The 10235-nt window shown below is 40.0% G+C and overlaps 1 protein-coding gene across 1 annotated transcript; it reads left to right on the top strand.

Annotated features, from left to right (window-relative positions):
- The first annotated feature begins 1057 nt into the window (after window positions 1-1057).
- Window positions 1058-7455, top strand: LOC107669042 (bestrophin-1-like). Its single transcript, XM_016461142.1, has 6 exons — window positions 1058-1153; window positions 1434-1511; window positions 2551-2703; window positions 2985-3065; window positions 3564-3715; window positions 6447-7455. Exons 1-6 carry the CDS (start codon window positions 1058-1060, stop codon window positions 7369-7371), a joined length of 1485 nt encoding a protein of 494 aa, XP_016316628.1. The 3' UTR covers window positions 7372-7455.
- Window positions 7456-10235: the final 2780 nt, after the last annotated feature.

The raw sequence follows: 10235 nt of genomic DNA, 5'->3' as shown, positions 1-10235 counted from the left end.
CTCAGCATAACGACTCTCTAAAGCGAGAGGAGACCTAGCTACACTAAATGCCAGAGGCAGTTAGTGAGGCTCAAAAAGAAAGAGCCTACAACTCATATTACTGCCTAAGCAGAGCTCTGGGGAGCGGAGGCTTCAGCAAGATGACTCTCTTAAACGAGAGGAACTGCCAAAGACGGAGCTCTGAAGAGCGGAGGCTTCAGCAGGATGATTCTTTTAAATGAGAGGAAGCCTAACAACACTCAGCCCTAGTTGAGAAGCTCCTAAGAGTGGAGATCTCAGCATGACGAATATGATAACTAAAATGTACATTTGAGTAAGACTAAGACTAAATTAAAAATGGCTGTCAAAATTAATACTGCTGTACGGTTAATTAATAATAATCTTATTGCTAAAATGTCAAGTTTTCATTGACTAAAACTAGACTAAAATACCTCAGGTTTTCTTCTACTAAAACTAGACTAAAATGTTGAGACTTTTAGTCGACTAAAACTTCACAAAAACTAAATAGGATAAGGTTGACTAAATATAATCAAAACCAACAAGAACATTTTAGCCCGGGACTAAGACTAAAATGAAAATAGCTGACAAAATTAACACTATTCTGTACACAAGGCTCTGAAGACAAAGAAGAGGATGACGTATTCCGCAGGTGCTCTTTCATACCCGCAGTCACTTTATTGTTTACGTCATAGGCTGCCGCCTGCCAATGTCAAGTTCATTGTCGTTTTTTCATTCATGCTTCAGACACCGGTCACGCTGAAGGTGTTCCCCTAGCGCCCTCTAGAGGACGCAGCGTGGAGTTCCCTTTCGAAAGGGAACTACTTTGGCACAATTATCAGAGATGGACCAGTCAGAAGTAGTTAGTTATTTGTGTAAATGCAATGCAAAACTAGAATGCAAAACATTTTTTTTCCCATCTTCTGTTTTTTTTTTCCATCACCATGTCCCTTTAGGGGCTCCATAGAGCACTAACCAGATTTGGAAATCTGAAAAAGTGTGTATCTGGTTCAGGGTGATCCAATCCAATTTTGCTTTGAAAAACCGACACAAAAGTAAGATGGGTTACCTGATTCTGGATAGCAAAACATGGGATTTCCAAATCCAGATCATTCTGATCCAGATTAAACTTTTTGAACAACTGACCCCTGGTTCAGTGAGGGAGTCAGTGAACTAACGACTGAACGATTCACTGACTAAATTGATTTTGATTTAAACCACTAATTTACGAGCGAGTGAATGTTTTTGACGGAACCGTTTCACAAGTCTTTTTTTTCACGTTTCCAACATCATGTAGTTTTCAGTAGTAATGGAATCATGGAATTTCAGTAGTAACATCTGGCCCTGAAGCAAAGTTATTCAGATGATATTTAACTAAGAACTCCATAATTCTCCCTCTGAGCAATAGTTTTTTTCTCTGGGTTTTCTCCTGGTAGGAGTTGAACACACTGCGCTCTCAGTGTATGAGGCTTTATGGCTATGACTGGATCAGCTTACCTCTCGTTTACACACAGGTTTGATGGTTGAAACTCATCTAGCTTCATTTACTAGTACTAATAACAAAGACAACAGAACTAGCCAGACTACGGACCACTCATAACATTTCAGAGTTCCCTGTATAGATCCAAGCAAAATCTGAAATGAAATGGAGCTGAACTGACCAAATTTGTTTGACCAATCAATATTGATTCATTTAGTATATATATGACTAATCCCTGGATGGAATGGGAAATAATCTTTAAATGATCTCTAATTGGTTGGAATGGCTAATAGTGATCTCTGATTGGTTGGAATGTGCAGCGATGATCTCTAATTGATTGGCGTGAACATTTGTGCACACTGAATGGTTGAAATGATTGGTGTAGATGATGAATAGATTATGAATTTTGCCATGCTTTTAAAGGAACACTCCACTATTTTTGAAAATAGGCTCATTTTCCAACTCCCCTAGAGTTAAACAGTTGAGTTTTACCGTTTTCTAATCCATTCAGCCGATCTCTGGGTCTGGCGGTAGCACTTTTAGCTGTAGCTTAGCATACGCTTAGCTTACGCAGCGCCTGAAAATAGTCCCCAGTACGCTCCCTGTGCATGCAGGTGGTCACGTTGGTTATGTTGACGGAAGTTAGCCTATTTTCAGGTGCTGCATAATATCATTGCGCCTGCTGCACCCATGGTACGGCAGCAAAGATCCTTGATTATTTCGCCGGAATGAGAGTATAGTTCCTAGCCATATTGGCCTAGAAAATCGCAACTTTTCATTTTCCGTCGGTCTTAGTACACGATGTAACTACAGAAGAGTCAAGTTTTAAATAAGAAAAATATCTAAACTCTTTGGTCATTTTTGAGCGAGATGCTAACGGTCTAATCAGATTCAATGATCTATGCTAAGCTACAGCTAAAAGTGCTACCGCCAGACCCGGAGATCGGCTGAATGGATTAGAAAACGGTAAAACTCAACTGTTTAACTCTAGGGGAGTTGGAAAATGAGCCTATTTTCAAAAATAGTGGAGTGTTCCTTTAAACAATTTGTAAATGTCCTGTGCTCTCTCATAGGTTGTAACCGTGGCTGTGTACAGTTTCTTTTTGGCTTGTCTGATTGGTCGGCAGTTCCTCGACCCCGCCCAGGGTTACCCGGGTCACAACCTGGACTTCTACCTGCCCGTCTTCACCTTACTGCAGTTCTTCTTCTATGTGGGCTGGCTCAAGGCGTGTTATCTTATTAGTGAAGTATCGCATTAGTTATGGCTCCACTCCACACTCACCGTCCCTAATAACTGGTTTTATCTAATAAAATTACTGTTTAGCTCTAAATAAACATTGCCTAATTATATGGAGTTCAATGCAGCTGACATGACATACACAAAACTTGGTTATACATACAAATTTAGTGAAACACCGCTTTAATAATGGTTGCATCACACTGATGTAATGTAGCTAAATCATCTTTAACAAAAAGTCAGAAAATAATTGCATTGGTGTGTTTTCAGGTGGCAGAGCAGCTCATTAATCCATTTGGGGAGGATGACGATGACTTTGAGACGAACTGGCTGGTGGACCGTAATTTACAGGTACATCATCTGTCCCACTAATGACATGTTTCTTGATCTCCTTTGTGTCATTCTGTCTTGTCTTGCTCTGTGGATTTGTGTTTCTGGTTGTACAGTCTCTCTGGTAAAATCTCCCCACTTGTGTCTGTGTATTATAAGGCGCGCTAAATAATTTATTTGATTATGCATCATGGGCCAATATGACTTTCTATAGACATCTGTTGGCAGAATTACAGCATTGCAGTTTTCAGTTACTGATGCCATTGTAGAAATACTCATGCAAGACTATTTGTTATACAATATTACTTTATTTTGCACCTGAAAATATCTAATAATACAATATATTATTATGATATAATGGAGTATTTTTAGTGCACTTTTTTATACCTGCATCAAATCTTTAGTTTTGTGTCACATGAGCCAACATTGCAGCATTGCTAAGGTGTTAAACATTAATATTTCTCCTTTTTGTAAGCACCTGTGCTTATACAAACATAAATAGATGTGTCTTTCCCCCAGGTGTCTCTGCTGTCAGTGGATGAGATGTATGATCTGGTTCCTCTGGTTGAGAGAGATAAATACTGGGATGAATCTGAACCTCAGCCGCCTTACACAGCTGCCAGCGCCGAACACCACAAACCCTCATTTATGGGATCTGCTTTGGACATCAGGTCACACACACACACACACACACACACACACACACACACACACTTACTTAAACCCACCGATGTACAACTACAGCACACACATGCATGCACATTTTGGGTGCACAAACAAAATTCAGTCAAAACATGCTTCAGATTTTTATTAAAAAATCTTTTGTAGATTCTCTTGATTCTATAGCCACTAAAAGTGGCATGAAAAACAACTCTTTTTTTTTTTTTTTTACTTCTGTAATGTGACATTTCTAAGTGAAACAGGATATTCAGCTGGAAATATAAACCCCCTCTATATATAATGTGTTAACAAGTAAATAAAGGTTAAATAATTGAAGGTTAAATAATGATGATCTGGGTTTTTTAAAACAATACCAGATACTGATAACAGTAATTGTAATTTAAGTGATTTTCTTATGTCAAGTAATTTATTTATTTTTCTTATTTAAGGCAGCACATGTGATTAGGGTAAAAAACTCACTGACTGATTAGTACATTACGACAATTTATTTGTATTACACGGTTTCTAAAATGTTATGTTTAAATATGCAAATGAGGCATCATCTAGTTAAAGGGATAGTTCACCGAAAAAATGAAAATTCTGTAATTAATTACTCACCCTCATGTCGTTCCAAACCTGTAAGATCTTTGTTCAGCTACGGAACACAAATTAAGATATTTTTTAATGAAATCCGAGAGCTCTCTGACCCTGCATAGACAGCAATGCAACTGAATTGTTCCCAGGCCCAGAAACGTAGTAAGGACATCGTTAAAACAGTCCATGTGACATCAGTGGTTCAAGCTTAATTTTACGAAGCTACGAGAATACTTTTTGTGTGCAAAGAAAGCAAAAATAACAACTTTATTCAACAATTCTTCTCCCCGAGTTACCGTCTTCCCCCATTATGGAGAGTACCACGACACATGCGTGTATGTTCCTCTGCATGTAAACAACATATGCGCGTGGTGCTGCTGACGTGCTGCTGCTGTTGTTTACGTGCAGAGGAAGGAATGCACACGAATGCGTCGTGGTACTCTCCATAATGGCGGAAGACGGTAAACATTTTCGAGTGTTTTGAGGAATTTTATATTATAAATTGTATACATAAATTGTATGTTATATAAATCAGATGAATGATATATGAACAAACCTCTCTGTAAAAACCTTCAGAATATATATTGGAATAAAACCGTTTGGTGTACATAAATGCCGCTGAATTGGAGAAAAACTCATTTTGAGAAAACTGCCTTTAAAGATATGTATTATAATGAAAATCTACAGATGTAAAATTGGTAAAGTGTAATAAAATAATCAAAAACATGGATGCGTATTTTGGATGTTTTCTTTACACTAGACATGTCATGAAAGCAAAATAGCCTAAAATAACAAAATTGACCAGTGAAAAAACAATGGTTTGCATGTAGTGGCTTGCCTTAAATTATTATTATATGTTGGGGTGGGATAATATTACGGATTTATGCTGTATGTAATGCATGTTATTAAAGTCTACTGTGTTTTACAATCAACACATATGGCTTTTTGGCTAGGTTTAAAGGGGTCATATGACGTTGCTAAAAAAAGAACATTATTTTGTGTATTTGGTGTAATTAAATGTGTTTATGTGGTTTAAGGTTCAAAAAACATTATTTTCCACATACTGTACATTATTGTTTCTCCTCTATGCCCCGCCTTTCTGAAATGCGTCGATTTTTACAAAGCTCATCGGTCTGAAAAGTGAGGTGTGCTGTGATTGGCCAGCTATCCAGTGCGTTGTGATTGGCCGAATGCCTCAAGCGTGTGACGGAAATGTTACGCCCCTACCATACTGTGATGCCGTGTCCCGGCGCGACAAGACAAAAACATTAAAACCCATTATAAACGAGGCATTTGTTGCATCCAGTGGGGACATAATTACGGATTATAATGACTTATACTGTCTTTTTACCCATTGCGTTGCATCGCGCTGCGTAAACATAAAACCATGTCTGCATTTGTGATCGGAGAAATTACAAACTACAAGCGCTACTCTACACTGCTCAAAACTCGCGTTTGAATCGTCAGTGGCAAATTCTTTAAATATGAAAACGTACTTACAGTCTGTGAGTCAGAACAGCCGGCATTGTAGTCTACTCTCCCAGGAAACAGTCCTCCATAAAATGCGTTGCACACACACGAATATTTGTTCTGAACTGTTCTGGAACAGTGTTGTAAATACAACTTAACCACTGATTTCTAGTTGTGTCCTCTTTTGGAAGGCCAAACAAAGTATGTTCACTTTCGCAAAGAAACACAGCGTCTCCACAACATGGCGGCAGCAGCAACAATACTACAGCGAGAATCAATGTTACGCCTTCTTTCTTTGTGTGAACATTTGGGCAGTGTTATGCAAATCTTCCCACAGTGACGTAGACATGTGGGGGCGTGTTAGAACGAGGCGTTTTAGGAGGGTGTGGACTTTTATAAAGATCTCTTTGGGTTTGAGACTTTAGTCTTTGCAACTTTAGGGATCTTATCTATTCACGAACAGCTTGTAACACTCCACAGAGAAAGGAAAACTTGAAATCGCATCATATGACCACTTTAATAGAAATAGAACTGTCAAAAAAGTAAATTTTTATTTCATGGTGACCTTTAACCAAGTTGCATAGATCAGTAAAAATGAGCCAGGCAATATTTTTTTAAGATTTAAAAGCACATTTTGTCTAACATAATCAAGGTCACCGTTCTCTCTCTTTCTCTCAGCGTTCCCAAAGAGGAAATGGAATTCCAGCACAATCTGGAGCAGATTAAAGAACACGAGGAAGCCAATCATTCCACTCCATTTCTAGGCAGCTTGAGTCGCATTCTGGGCGTCCAGTCGCCCAATTTCCCCCGCTCTACACCCACATCCCGAGTCTCCCTCCTGTGGCGACGTCCCCATGCCCCCTTCTCTCGCTTCCCCCTTTACCTCCATCCCGAGAGCTCTCCGATGCCCAGCCACGCCTGGAACGCTGACATGGAGGATGCATTCTCATCCATGCCTCTATACGAAAGACCCGGTTTCTACAGTTGCCCTCAGACGCCCATCCACTGCATCCCTCCGTCCATTCCTCGCCCAAGACCACGAAGAGCGCACGGCGACAGTTCCAGCTCCCTGGCACATCCGTTGATGGGCTCGCAAGTCCTGGCTCCGCCTGACATGCCCGCGCCTCCTTCCTCCGCCCTCCCTTGGGTGGGTGAAGACAGCGAACATTCGGGTCCCGCTTTCTCCTTTCCAGACCCTGTGCCCGAGCTGTTACCCAAAGTACGGCCGAGTCAAGGGTTGCCGTCGCGCCGCCCCCTGCCTCTGCGACTCTCTTTGGAGACATCCCCATCTCTGTCTACACCCGAAAGGGTGTTTTCTTTCACTCCTCCAACTTGGTCGCAAGCTCAAATCAATACCGCCAGTTCAGGGAGTGTGAACGCAGCTGCTACTTCAAACAGCAACAACAACCTATGCAACGGCATGACAAACAACCCCTGGCCAATCAGCAGAAGCACCACTGCAAGCACAGCCAATCCCGTCAGCCCAAGCCCCACAGCGACTCAGCAGACAGCCAATCAGCACAACTCTGCCAACGACTCTGGCATCTCATTGGCTGAGGGGGATCTGTTGGGTGCTGCGGTGAAAATGAAGGAACAGCTCTGAGTTGGATGGAAAATACCAGCCTAGACCAGCATGGATTCTCTTCCAGACTGGTTTAGAGCTGGTCTAAATGGTTTAGATATGTTTATCTTTGCCTTGGGTGAGTGAAGATACTGAACATTCGGGTCCTGCTTTCTCCTCTCTGGACCCTGTACCCAAACTGTTATCTAAAGTATGCCTTAGTCAAGGGTTGCCATAGCACCTGGACACAGCCCAATCAACATTTACACCAGAGAGGGTGCTTTCTTTCACCCCTCCATTTTGGCCGCAAACTCAGATCAACACCGCCAGTTCAGGAAGTGTGAATGTGGCCGTGACGTCAAACAGCAACATTAACCTGTGCAACGATGCGGCAAACAACACCTTACCAATCAGTAGAAGCACCACTGCAAGCACAGCCAATCCCGTCAGCCCAAGCCCCACGGCGACTCAGCAGAAAGCCAATCAGCATATCTCTGCCAACGACTCTGGCATCTCATTGGCTGAGGGGGATCTGTTGGGTGCTGCGATGAAAAAGAAGGAACAGCTCTGAGTTAGGTGGACAATACCAGCTTAGACCAGCATGGATTCTCTTCCAGACTGGTTTAGAGCTGGTCTAGCATGTTTTTGCCTACATTTAAGACATTTCAAGAAACCTCAGTAGCGGAAGTCGTCATAGCTGGGTAAACTTCTGCAGTGGTGAACAGAAAATCCCATTTGCCCCAACAGCAAAAGAAAAAATCTCCTCTAAAAGAGGAAAAAAATATTGAGAGATTGATTATGTTGAGAAGTGAGAAAGATGTTTAATTGCCATCACTCCCTTAGCTGTTGTATTAGAAACACTCATGCAGAAACTAGTTTTAAGTTATTGGCAAGGTAATAAAACACAAAGTATAGTGCTTTTTACAAAATATTAACATTTTAGATTAACTTTGCTAGTTTTATGATGTTAATAACTGTGGAAATACGCCATCATAGTCTATAAAAAGGGTAACATGCATAAGTTGATAAATTCCATCAATCAAACGGATAATTTGACATGGTTTCCAGTCATTATTATTTTTTTATTATGTTATTATTTTTTATTATGCTGTACAGTATGTGGGTGGAGACAGGTCTCATAAATCAGTAAAATCACTTGAACTTCCGTCTTGTCTATGTAACTCAGTGGTCATGTGATCTCCACTGTCACTCTCATTGATAGTTTCCATTTGCATAAACTGTTGCAGAATATCTAAAAATATGTATTTTTTAGATTATAAAACCAAATTGTATAAAAAAGAAAAGGTCCAGATCCACACAGAGATCCATTCCAAACAGCCACTGGTGCAGAACAAACCTCCCAAACACAATGCATCATGGGACTGTAACAGAATTAAACGGTTTTGTACCAACCTGTGCACTTTACACTGATTATTAATTTTCATAATGAGATGAAAAGAGGGTAAAATCAAAGCCCTGTTTATTTTGGCTTGATTTTACTGCGGAATATTTATAGTCAGCATGCAAATGTTGAACATGTTTGACTTTATTATTTTTGCCACTCAGTGTCACGGTGCACACACACGAGGAACACGGGAACGAAGGAGCGAGGAGACACGGAGTAGAATAAATCAAAAGGGTTTTATTAACAAAGGCTGGGGATCACAGGACTCGACACATCAGGATGACGTTCAACGACTGACAAAGGACAAGAACTAGAACACACTTTAAATACACAGGAACTGATGAGGGGAAGACAAGGGACACCTGGAACTAATAAGACAATCAACATAGGAAACACCTGGGAACAAAGAATTCAAAACACGAGACAGAGAAACTGGAAGACGGAGCACATAGGGAGCAAAGACACACACAAAACCTGGCCCAGAGTCTGACATTACTCCCCCCTCCCAGAAGGCGTGTCCTCACGCCACCAAAACATCCAATGGGGAGGGGGGGTGGGCGCTCTGGAGACCTCTAAGAGTAGGGTTACCAGACGGGAGGCCTCCAGAGCGGGGCACCATGGATCTGTCAGCTCTGGGCGCCAAGGCGGAAGAGGGACCACAGGAGGACATGGCGGACTAGGGAACAAAACGGAAGACGGAGCTCATAGGGAGCAAAGACACACACAAAACCTGGCCCAGAGTCTGACACTCAGAAGGTATATAAACATGCATTTCTTCTTTATTTGTATGTATTAAGAGTAGATATTATGGATACGTACCCAAAGGAAAATTAGCATATAGTTTTGTTTTGCAGTGCATTCACATCTAGATTTTTTATTCATCTATTCTTAAATATTTTATATAAACTATAGGAATTTTCATGACCTTCTAGGCCTGTGTGATTAACTGCTATTTTAGTATCATTAATATACTATTATAGTTTTTTATATTTTCCATTTTAATTTTAGTTTAAGTTTTTGTAATTTTGTTGTGTTTTGGTCTAGATTTTTTTTTTCTGGCTCACTTTCACTTAAAAGCTTAAATAAATTCTGCATCTATTTTTAAATAATTTATAAATCGGAATTTCCATGAATTTTCTAGGTCTGTGTGATTAATAAATCGCATATTAAGTGTTGTTCTAGTATCATAAATATTATGCTATTATAGTTTTTATTCATATTTTGAATTAGTTATACAATTTTATATTTGTAATTTCCATTTTAATTTGACCAAGATTTAGTAATTTGTGCTTTTGGTGTAGATTTTTATTTTGCACTTTTCACTTAGACAGGAAAAGCTTCATGAATTATGCATCTATTCTTAAACTTCATTCATCATTAATTATGCATGTCTGTTCTCAAATGTCTCCTGTTTTTTTTTTAGTTACATCCTGCCAGTAAATATCTTATATATATATATATATATATATATATATATATATACACACACACACACACATAT

The sequence above is a fragment of the Sinocyclocheilus anshuiensis genome, unplaced genomic scaffold, assembly GCF_001515605.1.
Source record: "Sinocyclocheilus anshuiensis isolate Anshui unplaced genomic scaffold, SAMN03320099.WGS_v1.1 scaffold324, whole genome shotgun sequence".
NCBI classification, from domain to species: Eukaryota; Metazoa; Chordata; class Actinopteri; order Cypriniformes; family Cyprinidae; genus Sinocyclocheilus; species Sinocyclocheilus anshuiensis.
The sequence above is the reverse complement of the archived record's forward strand: the minus strand, read 5'-3'. Positions and strand labels throughout refer to the sequence as shown.

Excerpts from the sequence above, each read along its gene's own strand:
- LOC107669042 (XM_016461142.1), top strand. The coding sequence starts at position 1,058 with ATGGGTTACCTGATTCTGGATAGCAAAACATGGGATTTCCAAATCCAG. Across the intron at positions 1,154-1,433 it reads AACAACTGACCCCTGGTTCA|GAGTTGAACACACTGCGCTC; the intron begins GTGAGGGAGTCA and ends TTCTCCTGGTAG. Across the intron at positions 3,066-3,563 it reads TGGTGGACCGTAATTTACAG|GTGTCTCTGCTGTCAGTGGA; the intron begins GTACATCATCTG and ends TCTTTCCCCCAG.